At 35.3% G+C, this 20,187-nt stretch overlaps 2 protein-coding genes across 4 annotated transcripts; both read left to right on the plus strand.

Moving 5' to 3' along the window:
- Positions 1–91: 91 nt before the first annotated feature.
- On the plus strand, positions 92–6,782 carry LOC128243452 (bolA-like protein 3). Its single transcript, XM_052961239.1, has 4 exons — positions 92–165; positions 2,928–3,069; positions 3,942–4,030; positions 5,616–6,782. The coding sequence occupies exons 1-4, from the start codon at positions 124–126 to the stop codon at positions 5,676–5,678; spliced, it is 336 nt and encodes a 111-aa protein (XP_052817199.1). The 5' UTR covers positions 92–123; the 3' UTR covers positions 5,679–6,782.
- Positions 6,783–8,012: 1,230 nt separating this feature from the next.
- Positions 8,013–17,102, plus strand: LOC128242409 (pseudouridylate synthase RPUSD2-like). Of its 3 annotated transcripts, none has more exons than XM_052959548.1 (11): positions 8,013–8,123; positions 11,035–11,125; positions 11,744–11,892; positions 12,567–12,667; positions 12,981–13,147; positions 13,393–13,534; positions 13,834–13,970; positions 14,681–14,734; positions 15,134–15,225; positions 15,478–16,167; positions 16,537–17,102. In XM_052959548.1, exons 1-11 carry the CDS (start codon positions 8,079–8,081, stop codon positions 16,651–16,653), a joined length of 1,785 nt encoding a protein of 594 aa, XP_052815508.1. In that variant the 5' UTR covers positions 8,013–8,078; the 3' UTR covers positions 16,654–17,102. The 3 variants fall into 3 exon arrangements, with proteins under 3 accessions (XP_052815508.1, XP_052815509.1, XP_052815510.1); XM_052959549.1 differs by having other exon boundaries at positions 11,744–11,865; XM_052959550.1 differs by lacking the exon at positions 11,035–11,125 and having other exon boundaries at positions 8,019–8,123; positions 11,744–12,667.
- The last annotated feature ends 3,085 nt before the right edge of the window (positions 17,103–20,187 follow it).

Here is a 20,187-nt window from a genome sequence, read left to right on the forward strand (position 1 = left end):
TATGAAATAAAAGATTGCTTTGAAATTCACTCTCAGTGACTGAACCATTTGTTATAATAAAATGTATCAAATCAACTTATTTATTGCAGCTCCCTTTACAGAGGTGACAAGAGTGACAGCAAAATGTTAAGACAGTTTCTCAGACAATCTCTTGGAAATCAACGGGTATTATATAGTGACAGTTCATATTTTTTTGTTTACATTACTCATATCGAGAAATTCTACTAGATATAAACAGTTAAGAACTCACTGCAACAACTTTGGAGCCCTTATTTCAGTGCCCAGGAGTCAGGAATGATGAAAATAGTAACATGTGTTTGTGTGTATAACTGCTGACATTGCACCTAACAGTTTCCTTAAAAAGTTAAATTCAAAACTTTGGAGCCCTTATTTCAGTGCCCAGGAGTCAGGAACTTATATATCTGATGAAAATAGTAACATGTGTTTGTGTGTATAACTGTAGTCTAAAATAATAGACGTGTTATACGGGATTCTTCCAATCCCTAACGTCGTGAAGGATTTGCCATATCAAAAATCTAAAAAAAATCCGTCAACGTACAATTATTTGGACTATGTATAACTGCTGACATTGCACCTAACAGTTTTCTTAAAAAAGTTAAATTCAAAACTTAGGAGCCCTTATTTCAGTGCCCAGGAGTCAGGAACTTATATATCTGATGAAAATAGTAACATGTGTTTGTGTATATAACTGCTGACATTGCACCTAACAGTTTCCTTAAAAAAGTTAAATTCAAAACTATTTTGTTTAAATATATAACATACAATGTACATGCAGAGTAGTCTTTGTAAAACATACATTTTTGCTATGTACATTGTAGTATGTGACTATGTCAACCTTCTTTGCTGACAGCTTTCTATCTATCTCTGTTTAATGTCAACTCCTCTTCCGAGTGTTACTGACATGAACAGTGCGCGCCGGCTTGTTAGTGAAAAAATAAAACACTGATGAGGCAAATCACATCAGAAAAGTGAGAACTAGGGTATATACGACAGTTTTTTCCCCCATCATTTTGCTAATTGGGCCGGGTCTTCTGATAAACTAATCAGTGATTGGGAAATGGCATCATTTTGACTGAAATTGGGAATATTTGATAATGAACAAGAATGCTTTAAAAAAATTGACATAAAAGATAAAAAAGTGACATATTTCTCTCACTTACACCTTATTGAGAAAATGAGTGGTCAAAGGCTTTAACTCTTAGTTATATAACTTTGCTATTGCCTCAGATAATAAGTCTTCCTGGGTCTTGTATTACATGTATAATCTGGCTATAGATTTACTGCTGATTTATGTTTAGGACAATCATTTTATTAACAATTTCCAAATCATAAGACAAAGGATTTCCATTTTTATTATAAATCAACCAATGAATAAAATTAAATAACCAAATAATTGCTATTTTTTTTAGTAATCTACTGAATGAACAGATTACAGGCCACCTCAAATCAGCCAGCTCACCTAGTTGCCTTTCCAATTTCTACCAGAAGTCACATCAACACTTTGAATCTTTATGTCAGAGTCTAGCTACATGTAACTCATCTCCCGCATCTATATTAACTCACTGGACCTAAATGTCTGCCTCAAGCTAAATGTAGTTTTCCTAGACAGTCTGTGTAACTCAATACACTACTTGGCACTGTAGCTTATACCTGCTTATACCCACAGTTATATTAACTCACTAGACCTAAAACGATCATCCTGATCATCAAAGTGCAAATGGTAGTTTCACCTTGATCCAAAATTCATCTTCTTACTCCTCCATCTCTACCGCTTGGACAAATAATGAGTCTGGCCAGAACCTAACAGACTGAATCCTGCAGTAACCTCCACAATGAACATGTACTATCTGATAACGTGACCAAACAGAACAATAATTTTGATTGGACAATGACAAAGAATGGGTCTACAATTATTGAATAGGAGTGATACAAAAAAAAAATTATTTTGTCATTCTACCAAGACTACAACAGACTTTGCCAAATAATTATTTAGACACGGTACTAGTAGCATACATGCCATATTTCTGAGAGGCTTCCCAGGGGATATTGGTCTGAATTCCAGGGGATTTTGATATTACACCAGGGGATTTTTACGCGGCGAAATTTTGCGCAATATCTGCATTTATAATATAAGAATAAATACAGAAATACACTCTAATTACAATAATTTTTGGACTTAGTCATCATGGTCCTTCATGGAATTCAACACTTATGGATGCTTTCCACTGTCAACCTTTAATAAGCAAAAGCAAGTATAAAATTTTTTTCCAGGGGATATGGATCCCCTGTGGGGGGACCAGGGGATGGGTCGGAATTCCGGGGGATTTTTTCCCCCACCGGGGGATATGGCATGTATGCTAGTAGACTAGTAGGGGGTGGGGGTGGGTCGACTGAAAATGGGGCCCATTAACAATCCCATAAAGTACATGTATACTTTATTCACAATATTGGACTCAAAATTAATAATTCTAAACTAGAAAGAAAATAAAAATTCACCACTTAAACTACCATACAAAAACATTTTTTTGGTCCATTTGTTTGTTAATTTAAAAAAAAAATCCTTTTTTGAAAACATAAAATTGGGAATTTTATTTAAACATTTGGTTAAGAAAATATGTTTTAGCATTGGGAATGGGGCTGAAAAATGGTTAGAAAAAACACACATTGTACATACATGTATTCATCATGTTTGCATCATAAACCTGCAAACAAAATAATCACTACACTTGTGATCAGGCCTACATCATGTTATTACAAGTATTCTGGCCTGATATTAAAAAGATGTCAGATAACAACCATAACTCTCATGGATTATGATCCAATTCTGATCCGATTGCTAGAGTCGAAGCAACCTCCTGTATCAAAACACTGTACAAAACTGTACACATGCATTATTTTGATTTCAGAGGTTCACCTATGTGCAGATGTGTAGACGGTTTCTTAGTGACACCAAGGCACAAGATCTGACTGAGGGTGAACAGAAACTGCTGGAAGCATTGAAGAAGAAGTTTCCGGGACACACTGAAGTACAAGTGGCTGACATTTCGGGTGATGTTTTACTCAACTCCTCTATGTTCTGCTGTCTTTACCATTTATAAATACTCAAGGAAAACAACCCAGTCAAATCAGTCAGAAGTTGAATGTTTGAAAATAATCCAATAAAACTTTTTTTATCATTCAGATTTTGATTCTTAAGAATAAGATTCATATTGTAATTCTTTATATCATAAATGATACTGCAATTCTGAAATAAAAGGGTGATATATATATATAATAAGAATAGATATAACATCATGGTATAATGACAATTAGTATAATGCTTATGTCAAAGAGTTTGTTCCCTTTTTGGTTGTTATATTTTTTTTAAATAATCTCATTAATTTTATGTTGGATGATACTTGTAACCGGGTATACGATGTGTATATAGCGGCACTTATACTGTCTCGCTACAGAGCTAGTTTTTATAGCGACGCGGTAGACTATCCGCCTGCAGAGTGAGAGGTTGTGGGTTCGAACCCTGACAGGTGCACATAGCAAATTGTGCAGTCTGTTACATTTGGGGCTCAACGAGGAACCCGTGTTGCATGATTAGCCTTGAGGTCATTGCAAATTGACCTTTGTCTCCGAAATTCGAGGATGAGTTTCAAATTGGAGGGCGAATGTGTAACCAGGTATACGATGTGTATATAGCGGCACTTATACTGTCTCGCTATAGAGCTAGCTTTTATAGCGACGGGGTAGAGTATCCGCCTGCAGAGCGAGAGGTCGTGGGTTCGAGCCCCGACAGTTGCACATAGCAATTTGTGCAGTCTGTTACACACTCATGTAACGTCTTCATATATGTGATGTATGTTGTTAAGTTTACTTAACAAAACTGATTCCTTCTGGTAGAACTCTTATAATGTAAATGTCAATTTCAGGAGGCTGTGGAGCAATGTTTGAAGTTTCAATAGAGGCAGAAGAGTTCCGCGGTTTGAAAACAGTGAAACAACACATGCTTGTCAACCAGGTATTACATGCAACTGGAAATGATTGACTAGATTTGAAATTGTACAGATTTGATTATATATAAATATGATTTAAGACATTCCATCTTGAAATGTCAACCAAAATAATGCTAGCATCACATTTCAAACAATCATTCATGGTGTTGACTCTCTCTATTTCTGTTGGTACAATGACTGGCTGTTGATGTGGTTGTGAATCTGTAATGTGATTTGTGAAATTGGTAATTTCATGAGTGAAAGCAAGTTCTGTTTTGGGTGAAATTGGTACTGTTATGTATGAAATTGGTATGGTATGTATGAAATTGGTACTGTTATGTATGAAATTGGTACTGTTATGTATGAAATTGGTATGGTATGTATGAAATTGGTATGGTATGTATGAAATTGGTACTGCTATGTATGAAATTGGTATGGTATGTATGAAATTGGTACTGCTATGTATGAAATTGGTACTGTTATGTATGAAATTGGTACTGTTATGTATGAAATTGGTATGGTATGTATGAAATTGGTATGGTATGTATGAAATTGGTACTGTTATGTATGAAATTGGTATGGTATGTATGAAATTGGTACTGTTATGTATGAAATTGGTATGGTATGTATGAAATTGGTACTGTTATGTATGAAATTGGTACTGTTATGTATGAAATTGGTACTGTTATGTATGAAATTGGTATGGTATGTATGAAATTGGTATGGTATGTATGAAATTGGTATGGTATGTATGAAATTGGTACTGTTATGTATGAAATTGGTATGGTATGTATGAAATTGGTACTGCTATGTATGAAATTGGTATGGTATGTATGAAATTGGTACTGTTATGTATGAAATTGGTACTGTTATGTATGAAATTGGTATGGTATGTATGAAATTGGTATGGTATGTATGAAATTGGTACTGCTATGTATGAAATTGGTATGGTATGTATGAAATTGGTATGGTATGTATGAAATTGGTACTGTTATGTATGAAAATGGTATGGTATGTATGAAATTGGTACTGTTATGTATGAAATTGGTATGGTATGTATGAAATTGGTATGGTATGTATGAAATTGGTACTGTTATGTATGAAATTGGTATGGTATGTATGAAATTGGTACTGTTATGTATGAAATTGGTACTGTTATGTATGAAATAGGTAGTGGTATGAGTAAAATTGGTAATGTTATGTGTGAAATTGGTAATGTTATGTGTGAAATTGGAAATGTTATGTTAGCCAATTATTCGAAGGAAGTATAATGATCAATGCAAAGCGTACTGTGTCATATCAACTAGATACTTTTTAACTTACTGTTCTTATTACGCATCAATTTTCTGTACAAACATTGCATGTGACATTGCTTGCTAAAATGAGTCAAGTTGCAGGAACAGTGACATCTTTTTTATTTTAAAGTATCATTTGTTTAGAAATATTTTTGAGAATTACCTCTAATTCATTTTAAAAAATAAAATGTTATTAGTAAAATGTCAACATCACAATTGATGAATTGTAAGGGAGGAAATATAACATGTATTTTATAACATGTTCTACATATGTATTTAAGATAATGGGATAATATATGTGCTTGTATGTTCACAGGCCTTGAAGGAAGAGATACAACAGATGCATGGTATGAGAATAAACACCAAGGCCCCGGGGTAGCGCTGAATTGAATGGTCTGATAGCCGGGATGAAGGGAACGGAAACATTTTTCAATTATAGTGATATGAACTTTCAAATACTGTGTAAAATCATGGTCTTGCTATTGGACTGACATTTGTGTAACTTTTCATCTGATACTTTGTTATGTGAATTTTGAATGCCTGGTGGCCCCAGGGGTAACATTAATGGGTTTTATATAGAGATGAAGAAAAAGGAAACAAACATCCCATAAAGAATATTACAAACCTTTCTGGCTTTGAAATATTGCAAATGAGGAAATTTCACATCTGATTTCAATTAAAAAAGAGCAAGATCAAATACATGTAATAACCTTTAAATGATTTGGAAATTATATTGAGTCAACAGGCATAAAAATTGTACAGATGTTTCCTTTATAAACATTGTAACAACTGAAACACTTACACCTCAGATCTGCCAGACTTACATCACTGTATGAATCCATTACATGGAATGTTATTATGAAAGCAAGAAAGCTTATTAAATAAATAATAGTGCAGTATGGCAATGCATGAACAACAATAATAATGTTACATGATGATATTCACTTTTGAGAGATTTGCTTCAAGATCAAGATTTGTTTTGTTTAGGTTTCCAGAATACATTGTAAAATGATGTGATACAGTATATTGTTTAGATTCAATTAAAAAACAGAACTATTGAAGGATACAAAGTAAGAATACAGATTTAAGCTATAGTTTTAATTGTGAACTACCTTTGAAATTTAAAGGCTTGCTTTCTTGACAGCATCAAATTTTGTTTTGTGTGGTTTCTATTTCATTTTTTAGTGATTTATATATTTGAATAATGACATGTATCATGTCCTTTTGTTGCCCTTGTTAATTAATTTTAACTCAAAGTTAAATCTAATGACAGGCAGCGTCAACCTTATTTTATGTTTATTATTTTGCACTGATTGTTGGACATTTATTTTTTATTTTCTTTATTATTAAAAGACCTTATAGAATGCTTATTCTATCACCAGCCTTTACCACAATGAGATCTACACTATATTGTATAATATGTTGAAAATCAAATGCTGTACTATCAAATGGATCCTTTTAATAAAACCTAATTCAAATTTCATTTGAGTTCTTTCATGAATTTATAATATTTATTTTACAATATTCTGCATTTCAAACAGACTTCCACATTTATAACATGACTTTACTGAGTTATAATATATATATATATATATATATATATATATATATATATATATATATTTACTTTTAAGGTGAACTATTTTGAATTTATACACTGAAACATACAATTTTTCTTTTTATCATATGCCTTAGAAGGATATAAAATATTTGATTGTAGTTTTTCAGAAAAGCGCGTCAAATTGTATGCAAACTTAATTTCAATGGTGATGATGTTGATATATTGTGTTCCAGCCCTGTATGCGCTGATGTTTGATCTGGATGTGAGACCTGGCTAAAATATCAAAACAGTGAATAATATCAAATTGATATTTTTACTGTTTGAAACAGTTAAATATCAATTTTATGTTACTGATGAATCTCTATAAATCACCAGAGAGCATATTATAAATTCTAATTCTCTACTGAGACAAGGTAATCCGAAATGAAAAACTGTCAGAACATATGATATTATACTGCATAGTGTTAACGTTTTACTTTATTAAATTCATATTATTTAAAAGGGTGTTGTTTAGATACTTAAGTCATACACATTTCAGTACTGGTCCTTCTGTGTCACCTGGGAAGAATGGCCAACTAATAGGGATTAGTTTGTCCGGCAGCCCATCTGCATCGTTGATGTCATACTTGCGTTTTTTAAAAATAACTTTGAATGAATTTGTGCAGAGTCTTTAAACATGGTATGCACTTTGGTCAAAGACCTAAGGTGAAGGTCATTGTGTGAAAGCACGGATCGGTATCTTCATTGCATTATGAAAAAAAATGAAAGCTATTGAGAAATGCACCCCCTTTTGTAATATATACATGTTTCGACATGGGATTGACTTCACAGAAATAATGCTGAAATCTTTACTTCTATAGAAGGGTTTACATTGCATGCTGTAGAACTTGAAAAGGGGAAACAAGAGGGATTGGAGGCAACTTATGACTCTCGCCCAAATCGCCAAGTCAAAAAAGGGATCCATACTGTTTTTGGAAATATAAATAAGCCTGTTAAAACATTATTACCGGTTGTTTTCTACTAGATCAATGTTGTGGGTCTTCTCCGCTAGTATGAATGTACACCATGGAATGCGGCGTTTCCGTTACGTTTCGTTTCGTTTGTTGGATACATGTAATCGATTAAAATAATTAATAATCAAGCATGCAAAGATGTCTGCGCCCATTGCCTGTTGTAGAAAATCGTGTCAATTATTATTCTGATTTTTTACTGAAAACAATGGCATCTCATGAAGGAAATATTTCAGTTCGTGAACGAAGACGGGTAAAATTCATTTCTCTTTAACCAGAATAATATGTTTGGGACAAATTTTGCTGTCAGTGCAGACACCTTATGTTGTATTGTTTGTATCTTGCCGACTAAAAAAAAACTTATCTTTAACCTGAAAATTTCTTGTCAGACAGTAGGCGTTGTCAGACCCACAAGGGCATGGTGCGTTGTTTTGACACACCACTATGACCACGCCCCTCCCTCCATTTACAGCAAAACAAAACCGGGCTTATTAATTTTGTGACGACGCTTTGTCACTTAGTTGTATGTTTGTAGAGATTTTTGGTGCGGCCTAAAGTATACGCATGTGCTCTCTTTAGATGCAACCCACACTGATGCTAGTCTAAAATAATAGATGTGTTAAACGGGATTCTTCCAATCCATAACGTCTAAACAGGTTTGTGCACAAACCGGGGGTGTTTTGAAAAATATTGAAATTGTATTAAGTGAAGTATTTTATGGCTGAAATCGATCATAAAGGTTTATCTTCATATTTAACCATGTAAGTGAAAAAATTTTTTGCACAAAATAAGCATTTAATGCATTAAAACACATTATTTACCTTTCCAACAGGGCTCTCACTAGACTGAAAATTTTGGGAGAAGTGACTTCTCCCTTCAGTCAATTAAGGGAGAAGTGGGGAGACTTTAGGGAGAAGTGATACTTTTCGTAACACCTGATACAAAAACTATGCCATCCCACACACCTCAGTTTATATTCACATTCAAATTGATTGCTATAACTATATAAAATGTTCATAAAATAATGTATCATTTTTGGCTCAGCAAAAGTGTATTTGTCAATGTCACATAGTTGATCTCCAAATAGCATCTAAAATGAAACAAAAATCAAGACAGCTAAGGATTTGAAACAATCAAAATGACTAATAAATTAACTGTCAATATAGTAGGGGGACGAATCTTATTTTGGTACGTTCGGGATAGGGTACGAATGTCACATTCAGCCATGCTGTTATTTACTTGTCTCTGGCTGAATAATTTTAAATATGCTGAGATTTAAGAACCAAATGACATTTAAATCACTGTCCTTGATGAAAACTTTACCAATACATAAATTAACATAATGGGAGGTTGAGAAATTAACTCGGAAATTTGTTCTGACAAAATGGCGATCTTGCCGATTTTTTGACATCGTAAACAGGAGAGAAATACTGTATTAAAACTCTACATAAAGCAAAAAAATATTTTTTGTGTTTACAAATCAATTTTTTATCATGAACATTTCACTAAAACCAATCAAATATTTGGTGATACGTCATGTTATTGATTTTCTTAGCGCCACCTTGCCGATGGCCCGAGATGGCTATGACCGTCTGCTTCAAAAGCAACAATGTTTAAAATGTCTTGCATTGTTTGTTCAATACATATATCAATTACTTTTTAACTTCATTAATTCTTGACATGATTTTTCATAATTATGTCGCCTTTTCTATCTCTTCTCAATGTACATTCTGATTGGTTAACTTTCAATAGCTCCGCCTACTGGCGATGTTTTGGTAATTGGATGACACCGCCCAATTATCGGATTAGGAGATAATTGTGATGTCTTGACTAATGGGACAGTGGCCAAATACTCGCTGATTGACAGATTTACAATGTGTTATAATTTCGGCGCAGTCAATGTCGCTTTGATGATATAAATGGGCGAAGTCTGGGAATTTTAGGCGACCACTTCGCCCAAGTCGCCCCCTCGCGAGAGCCCTGTCCAATAAAACGAAAGTTGACTGACACAGACAACAATTATGCCAAGCGGAACAACTCGACCCAATCGTAATAACTCGGCCACCTCCGACAAGCTTCGACATAGACCTCGTAAATACAATCGTAACAACTCGGCAATGGCCAAAATGTTCCGATTGTTTAAAAACTGTGCCCTAAAGCCTTGCAGGTGCCCTTCATGTATATATCGTTATGTTTTAGCAGAATGAAATGAAAAAAAACAACGCCAAACTCATAATTATTTGTTGGATATTTATTTTTTGTGTACGGAACTAATATAAAATAACATAATCTGGTAATATTTCTTGTTTTTATGAGAATTTATAGACGCAATATGCTTAAATCCGGAATCCCGATCGGAATAACTACCCACTTTTGATACTAAACAATTTGTACGTGAAGGATTTACCATATATCAAAAATCGTATAAAAATCCATCAAAGTACAACTATTTGGACTAGCACTGATGCAAGACATACAAAAAGTGTTCCATGTACTAAGAGAATATAAGAGTGTTTTAGTGCGGTTTGAAGGGTTCTAATTAGTGATAAAGGGTATTTTGGACTAGGGGAACCAGAAGACTCGCTAGACACTTTATTAATAATGATGGGGGAACTTACTAATGATGACTTAAAAAAATAAAATTGATTTTTTATTCTATAGTCTTTGTATAAAGAGTGATGACTTGCCCCTGTATTTCCCCATTTTGCTGAGATGACCATGTTCAATAGGACTTTTACAAAAACAATGCCATTTCAAACCCCAAATGCAAAAAAACAAGCTACTCAACGAACCATCTACTGGCTAATTTCACCAAAGTTTTCCAGACTAAAATGCATTTTAAGCTATTGCATCATCAATTCAACATGTGTGCCTAAGAGAAACAATTTATCCAGCATGATAACTGTAAAATAGAAATCAAATGTTGTCATGTTTCTTTTCATTTTGGGTTTGAAATGTCATTTGTTTTAGGTAAAATTTTACATTCTCAAACTTTACATTGATAACTAATTTATTCAGCTATCATTTCATTGTAAATAACACTCCTTGTAACTGTTTTGGAAAGTATATTCATATCTAAATCTGTTTGACCCTACATTAGACTGGGTTATATATAAATCTTTCTTGTGCATGTACTGGTTAGTGAGAGTTGTTGTGAATTTCAGAAAAGAGCACGCAACTTATTCATCAAGAAACATAAAACCACTCCTTCAGGGCATGACCATAAGGAAGAAGTTTCCTACTACTTTGAAAATGGTAATGTAATGTTAAAAAGTTTTCACAAAGTCTTGCTTTGGTAAAATCCATTTGATTATGAAATGATAAGTCAAGAATGTAAGTCAAAATAATTTTCAATATTGTCTCCATGTTTCATATATTTCTCTTATTTAAAGATGTGGGTCATTAAATCTTGCATCAAAAAAAATAAAAGGGTGTTTTTTTTGCAATGTTTATAAAGAGAAGAGTGAGAAAAGAAAATTGTATTCCATCATTCCATGCCAGTATGCAAAATGCAAACAAGATTATTATGAATGGAATCATGATAAATTGCATAGATGAATACCATTGACATGTGCATCAAGTTACAAATACACAATGAGTTTTTGGTTTATTTTGCAGGCTTACATTATGTGTACCTCTTCCCACTTTACTTCGAGGCATCAAGTTACAAATACACAATGAGTTTTTGGTTTACTTTGCAGGCTTACATTATGTGTACCCCTTCCCACTTTACTTCGAGGCATCAAGTTACAAATACACAATGAGTTTTTGGTTTACTTTGCAGGCTTACATTATGTGTACCCCTTCCCACTTTACTTCAAGGCATCAAGTTACAAATAATATAGAATATGTTATTTTTGGTTTAACTTGCAGGCTTACGGAAAGTGTACCCATACCCATTTTACTTCAAGACGTTTGTAAAGGGCCGCTGGATTGGACGCACATTAATAGATATCTACTCTACAGAATATCAAGGCACATCATTGGAGGACCATGTAACAGTGTCCTTCCTTGGACTTTTTGTAATTGCTGCAGTTAATTTTTTAAATGTGACTATCATGATTGCTATTTCAATTCAAATCATCTCTTGTTTCTGTAATTTCAAGTTATTCACTGTCACACTGTACAAGACTCATATATTAGTTAAAAGGCTCACTCAAGTGTTTGTAAAATGCACATGTATGATGAAGTAAAGTGTGACAAATCTTAAGGAGTGTTAAAACTAAGATACTGATGGCTGGAAACCTTCAACAAATGTTGATAAATGCTCAAATATTGTCTTTGAAGTCTGCAGTTTTGATAAGCATTAGTCACACGTTTCAACAAAAGGCTTAAAGGTAAAGTGATCCTTGTGTTTGTGTTTGAGTTCTTGTAGGTGTTTGGTTTTCTCATTTTTTCATTGACTGTATCGGCGTGGGTTCACTCCCCCTAAAAACAGAATATTTTTCTTAGTTTAAGTGTATTTTTTTCTGCAATTTCAGTATCAAAGAGTAAAAAAAATATTATTAAAAATAGGGTTTTCATATGCATTACTGGGGGGAAAATTGGTGCCAAAACATGAGCGAGTCCCATGAAGGGAAAACCAGTATTGAGTAATCACTTTTCTTAACAAGAATTATACTACAGGCATGTTGCTATTGCTATTTTCTCTGGATGTTTTTTTTTTAAATCTGATATGTTGTTTCAAATTTTTCAGATTAAAAATATAGAAAATGGATTGGTGACAGTGGATGGTAAGAGGGTCACACCAGAGTTTAAGTTGCAATCCAACCAACTTATTGAAAACAAACTACATAGGTAAGGCAGACTTGTGACGTGGAAGAAAAGATTTTGCTAATAATTTGTCATGTTTCTTATGCTGTAAGCGTAAGTGATAATTATTTTACTTGATTTTACTCTCATATTAATTTCCATATATTTATAATTTGTTACACTTGCAAAAGGAATATGGCTTTAAAATCTTGTAAAACATGTCAAATATTTCCAATAAAGCTATTTTCAAGTCATGAATAATAATAGTATAATGGCATGACAAATATATTAACTTTTGATTATAAGTTCATAAACAGTAGTGCATACTTTTATTCCATATCAAATTAATACTTTTCAGACATGAAGGGCCTGTGCTGGACACACCTATACAGATAATAGCGGACACAGAAGATGTGTTAGTGGTCAACAAGCCCTCATCCCTCCCTGTCCATCCCTGTGGCCGATATCGACACAACTCTCTCTCCTTCATACTCGAACATGAGAAGGGATACACTAACCTTAGAAGTAAGTATGACCAAGTTTTAATATTGAACTTTTCATAATAACGTTGTGTCTATTTGTATAATGAGACTGACTTTTCTTCTAGGTAAGCTTTTGCACATGAAAGATTAGTACTGCTTGGTCTAAACCTACAGATGCAAGTATTTATTTAAAATTAGTACATGTATACAGCATTACATGACATGTAGACAAATAACAGGCAATCTGACCTATGTATTATTTAAAACATTTCTATAACATTCTTCCAGCCCTGTATAGACTGGACCGGCTGACATCAGGCGTTCTTATAATGCCAAAGAATGCAAAGACATCGAGCAAAATGGAGTCTCAGCTTGAACGACGGCTGCTTCATAAAGAATATGTTTGCAGGGTGGTGGGAAAATTTCCGGAGTATGTTTCAAGATTTCATTATTTGAGTTTTAATGCTTCCAGCCCATTATGTATAAGTTATCATTCATTTTCTGTCTGTAATTGAAATACTTATTTCAGTGTTACTTGGCAATGCTGTAAACAAATGCTTAAATAAAATACCAAAGATCATTACTTTTATGTAATGGACACATCTATGAAACATCTACATCGTCTGACCCTAGGCTTGGCATTATGTCTCATTTAAAACTGCTGATGTACTATTACAAGTTATTACACATACTTCCATACTATGTTATGACAAACTCGCTGTTTTTCAGTGGAGAGATTGAGTGTCACGAGCCCCTGGACCTGTTGTCTCGTCGCCTGTCCATGTATGGAGTGAAACCCACAGGAAAACCTAGCTCTACAACATTTACCCGTCTCAGCTACAACGGGACATCCAGTGTGGTCAAATGTAGGTTAAATGTCATCTTTGAATACACTTTTCTCAAAATTGCATTTTCAGTTATTGCCCTCTAATCCTGTTGTCCCCTTTATTTTTATCCTATAGTTCCTGTTATCTCCTTTATTTCCTGTTAATGCCCTATAGTTTCCCACTGTCCCCCTTTATTTCCTGCTTAAACCCTTTAGTTCCCAGTATCCTCCTGTATTTCCTGTTATTGCCCTAAAGTTTCCCACTGTCCCCCTTTATTTCCTGCTTAAACCCTTTAGTTCCCAGTATCCCCCTTTATTTCCTGTTTTTGAACTATAGTTTAAACTGTCCCCCATTGTTTCCTGCTTAAACCCTATGATTTCCAGTATCCCCCTTAATTTCCTGTTTTTTCAGATTGTTCCCAGTATCCCTCTTTATTTCCTGCTTAAACCCTATAGTTTCAAGTATCCCCCTTAAACTCCTGTTTTTGCTGTATATTTCCCAGAATCCCCCTTTATTGCCCGCTTAAACCCTATAGTTTCCAGTACCCCCCTTAATTTTTTGCCCTATAGTTCCAATTATCCCCCTTTATTGCTTATTTTTGCCCTATATTTTTCAAGTATCCCCCTTTAATTCCTGCTTTAACCGTATAGTTTTAAGTATCCCCCTTTATTTCCTGTTTTTGTCCTATAGTTCCCGGTATCCCCCTTTTTCATGTTATTTCCCTGTTACAATATTCTGCTATATTGCAGGTGTTCCACACACCGGTCGCACCCATCAAATAAGGGTCCATCTGCAGTACCTTGGTAAGCATTGTATAACTCTTAACATGTAAAATAACGATATCAAAAATAGCTGGTGCTCTTTTTGTTTTATGAATAAAAACTTGTGCATATAGTGCTTGTTCTCAGATTAATCTAATTTTGAAAATGAAAACGTCTGGGTGGTGGCTGACAAGGAATGAAAACCTTCAAAAGATTATTTTTTCTGGGCTTATAAATCAGTTGGGAGGAAGGCTTTTATGTGATCTGAAATGTTGGATTTTGAAAGAGAAATTCATGAATAATATACTTATAATTAGACTTTGATAACTCATTAACAATTAACATGATGCTGGTTGCCATTTACCAATTTAGTTGACCAATCAAGAGATTATATTTTGTCAATCAATAATAACATTGTTCTATTTCTTTACGTATTTCCAGGTCACCCCATTGTAAATGACCCACTGTATAACAGTACAGCATTTGGATCCAGCAAAGGGAAGGGGGGAATCATTGAACGCTCAATGGAAGAGGTTTGGTCAATCTTATAAAAACTTTTCTGCAGCACTTCTATTTATTTCATTAAAAAAAAAACAATCTTGTGACCTTTGTTTATATCTTTGTTTTTAAACTGATATTTATTTGATATACACACTATACTATAATAAAACAGATAATGAAATTTGGTGTCAAATTCTTGCTTTCTTTGAGGAAGGTTATTTTGAAATGATTAACCAATCTGAAGAGGATAATATTAAAGTTTAGAATATTTCCTTTCCTCTCAGCTGGAGAAAATAATTGCAGAGACGAACAATGTAGGTACATGGGCGATAGGGGACAATCCAGACTATGTAGCCAAGTTTGGTGAAGATGGATTGAAACCAGCACCTGCAGACACTTTACCTGTGGAAGATGAGGAAGAGGAGGCTGATACTGACAGTGATGTGGTAGATGGTGGGGGTGCTTACTTTGATGAGGACAGGGAAAAGGTTGAGATTGGTGGGGATAGTGTTGATAGTGGTGAAGGTAGAAGTGTTGCTGATATGCGTAAAGACTGCAGGGATGGTTTAATTGATGAACAAGCTGTAATTGATGAAGTTAAAGATGAACTGGTTGAGGGTGGAAGAGGTGATACTAAAGATATTGGTAGAACTGATAAAAGTGCAGAAAACGTGATGAGCATGTGTGATGAAACTGACATAAATGTGACTTCAGCTATAAATGATATTGCTACACAAGAATTTTCAACTGAGAGACCGTTGAAAAGGCCAAAACTAGAAACAGATAAACATACTACTCCGGCAGTTATAAATACAGAAAGTGCTCACACTACTATCACACACGAGAAGCCAGCACGGCCGGTGTTTGAGCGGCGTAAATTGACGGTGGACCGCCACTGTGACATGTGCAGAAAGCTGTATATGGACCCAAAACCCCAGGACCTGATCCTATACCTGCATGCTGTCCGATATAAGGTTTGTGGGCTTGTGCAGCCAGGCATAGGAACCTCTGATGTGTTTATCTGTTCTAGTTGCTGCAGTTGACTTAGAAGTTACTAGTTTGTTAAGACATCATTTTTGGGGTTTTAGCAGAGTATGTGTACCAGTTACTTTACAGTGTACAGCATGTAGGACATTTTGTCAGACATCTATGAGGCATACGTAGGACACTTGAATGCTAGGCAGGCCAATATTCTCATACATAAAATCTTTCTTATATGCACGAAATAAGCAATACATATTGCACGACATGTTAAATGAAACTTTCACATAGATAATCTTATGTTTTTATTGGTCCTAACATCGTATATGATTACTAATGATACACTATCATACATTTTGCAGGGTCCTGACTGGGAGTACAGTACCGAGTTGCCACCATGGGCCCTGGAAGATTTTGTGGAGACAGAAACCAACAGAACCACGATACACTGTGCTAAGAACCTTGCCACCAATGTATGAACTGTATGGTAAATAAACCAGAGTCCTCTATATTGTGGCTGCCGATGTATGAACTGTATGGTAAATAAACCAGAGTCCTCTATATTGTGGCTGCGGTTGATTACCAATACATGGATGGATCTGCTACAATGGGGCCCAGGGAGAGTTTGTGGAGCCGGAAATCAGCAGAACTGCTATAGAATGTTCTCTGAACTGGGACACTGGGTTGTTGTGAATGAACAGGAGATATAATGATTTCTGTTGCTGCAGTTTAGAATGAGTAATGGTACCATACTGTATTTGTTTGATATTTTCAATTTTCACTCAGTCCTCGCAAAACAGTCTTCATAAAAAATTGTGTTGATGCTTATTTCATAGCCAAACAAAAGCTTTTTTATATTTGTTATTCATTGATCATTTATTTTAATGTAATTTTGTTCATACAACAATATTAAATAATTGGTATTAGTGTTATATTTTGTTTAACTCCCAGGAATGTTTTCAATGGAATCAAGAGCATAAAGTTGCCTGATTTTTTATCCATCACCTTTTCCTGTCTGTTAGACATATTCTAAACTAAAGCAATGAAAGTTTTTAAAATAACTTGCTCTTGCAGCATTTTAGGGTCCAAAATGTGATGGCCATTTTTCATTTTGGCTCCATAAATCTAACTGCTGGATATTTCCAAATAAATAGGTACAAATGATCACCACATCATGCAATAGTGAAGAGTGCAAGTTCAACATCAGTTGTAGATCCGATGGCCATTAATGTTTCAACTCTTCAACAAATGCAAGGATTTGTAAATATTTTTGTTAAATATTCACCATATCAAGCCAACATACATAGGATATGTTCTGTTCCCAAAGCACCGAGTTGAATTTATTTAGCAAAATAAATTTTCAAATGATGAAAGGATTCAGGAATACCTTGGTGCAATTGTTCCCTTCATTGTTCACATCAAATGATGTGTCGAATGCATTCCAGCCACATTCTTGAATGGCCAAGGCCACACATGTTCCAGCCATTACCCTAAAGGTCAAGGCCACACATGTTCCAGCCACATACCTTTATAGTCAAGGCCAAACATGTTCCAGCCGCATACCTTGATAGTCACGACCACACATGTTCCAGCCACATACCTTTATACTCAAGGCCAAACATGTTCCAACCACATACCTTTATAGTCAAGGCCACACATGTTCCAACCACATACCTTTATAGTCAAGGCCACACATGCTCGAGCTGCATACCTTACAGGTCAAGGCCACACATGCTCGAGCTGCATACCTTAAAGGTCAAGGCCACACATGTCCCAGCTGCATACCTTAATTGTCAAGGCCACACATGTTCCAGCTGCATACCTTAAAGGTCAAGGCCACACATGTTCCAGCTGCATACCTTAATTGTCAAGGCCATACATGTTCCAGCTGCATACCTTAAAGGTCAAGGCCACACGTTCTAGCTGCATACCGTAAAAGGTCAAGGCCACACATGTTCCAGCTCCATACCTTAATTGTCAAGGCCACACATGTTCCAGCTGCATACCTTAAAGGTCAAGGCCATACATGTTCCAGCTGCATACCTTAAAGGTCAAGGCCATACATGTTCCAGCTGCATACCTTAAAGGTCAAGGCCACACGTTCTAGCTGCATACCGTAAAAGGTCAAGGCCACACATGTTCCAGCTGCATACCTTAATTATCAAGGCCACACATGTTCCGGCCACATACCTTAAAGGTCAAGGCCATACTTGTTCCAGCCGCATACCTTTAAGGTAAAGGCCACACATGTTCCAGCCGCATACCTTAATAGTCAAGGCCACACGTGTTCCAGCCACATATAGTCAAGGCCACACATGTTCCAGTTGCATACCTGAATAGTCAAGGCCACACATGGTCCAGCTGCATACCTTAAAGGTCAAGGCCACACATGGTCCAGCTGCATACCTTAAAGGTCAAGGCCACACATGTTCCTGCCACATACCTTAATAGTCAAGGCCACACATGTTCCAGCTGCATACCTTAAAGGTAAAGGCCACACATGTTCCTGCTGCATACCTTAAAGGTCAAGGCCACACATGTTCCAGCCGCATTCCTTAATAGTCAAGGCCACACATGTTCCAGCCGCATACCTTAATAGTCAAGGCCACACATGTTCCAGCTGCAAACCTTAATGGTCAAGGCCTAACATGTTCTTGCTGCATACTGTAATAGTCAAGGCCACACATGTTCCAGCTGCATACCTTAATAGTCAAGGCCAAACATGTTCCAGCTGCATACCTTAAAGGTCAAGGCCACACACTGGAAACATTATTCCTGCCTGTATCAAATTTCTCAATAAATTGAAGGAAAGGTATCTTAGGTACACATGCTTTTGTTGGCAATAATGTAGACTTATGATGCCTTGACAGGTGAAAATGTATTGCTTTATTATTGATAATATGAACGAAATTGTTATAAACTTATTATATTGCCTTTTTTTTCAATATGATCGGTATAGACGATTCTATTTAATAGTACAGTACGAATTATCTCCCCTGTCAAATACTCTTCAATTTACTTGTCCGCCATTGCGGAAGTGAAAAACCAATAATCTGTCAAATTATCTTTAATCGATAAAATATCGGATAATTATGCCATATAAACGAGGTGGTGGAAGGCAGTGATATAGAGTATACAACAAGAGGGTCATGATGGCCCTAAACCGCTCACCTGAGTAAAAGAGTTTAACCTTTGTTATCAATATAGCTTGATATTTGTTCTCAAAGAATATTGAAAAACATACTGGTCAAACATGTTGCCCGGATAATGACTGACAGGACTTGTCACAGTTGCCAGCACACTGACAGGACTTGTCACAGTTTCCTGCACACTGACAGGACTTGGTGATTGACTGCACACTGACAGGACTTTGTTTAGTTGCCTGCACACTGACAGGACTTGATAATTGACTGCACACTGACAGCACTTAGTACAGATACCTGCACACTGACAGGACTTGGTGATTGACTGCACACTGACAGGACTTTGTTTAGTTGCCTGCACACTGACAGGACTTGATAATTGACTGCACACTGACAGCACTTAGTACAGATACCTGCACACTGACAGGACTTGGTTCAATTGCCTGCACACTGACAAAACTATGTTATATTGCTTGCACACTGAAAGAACTTTTAGTATAGATACACAAACAACAAACAGTGCACCATCCAATAAAATCAATAAACTGCCTTAAGCTCTAAAAGTCAAATATGAGATCATATTCAGCACCTTCAACTAATATTATCACATTTAGCCATCTGGGACAACATCACATTCCTTCGAATGTTAATAAAAAACTTTTGTCTTTATATAAGTTTTAAGTGAATAACACTATCCACACCGAAGATAAGAATGTAGCATCTGCGTGGACAATAATCTACATGAAGTTCAATGGAAAAGTCTGATTATCTAATTTATTGTTAAGTAATAATGAAATTTCTTCTAAAGAATAGTGTATAATAATTATTTGAATCTATGAACCTAAAAAAAGGACAATAATTACCTCAGAA

This window comes from Mya arenaria, chromosome 8, assembly GCF_026914265.1.
Source record: "Mya arenaria isolate MELC-2E11 chromosome 8, ASM2691426v1".
Taxonomy (NCBI): Eukaryota; Metazoa; Mollusca; class Bivalvia; order Myida; family Myidae; genus Mya; species Mya arenaria.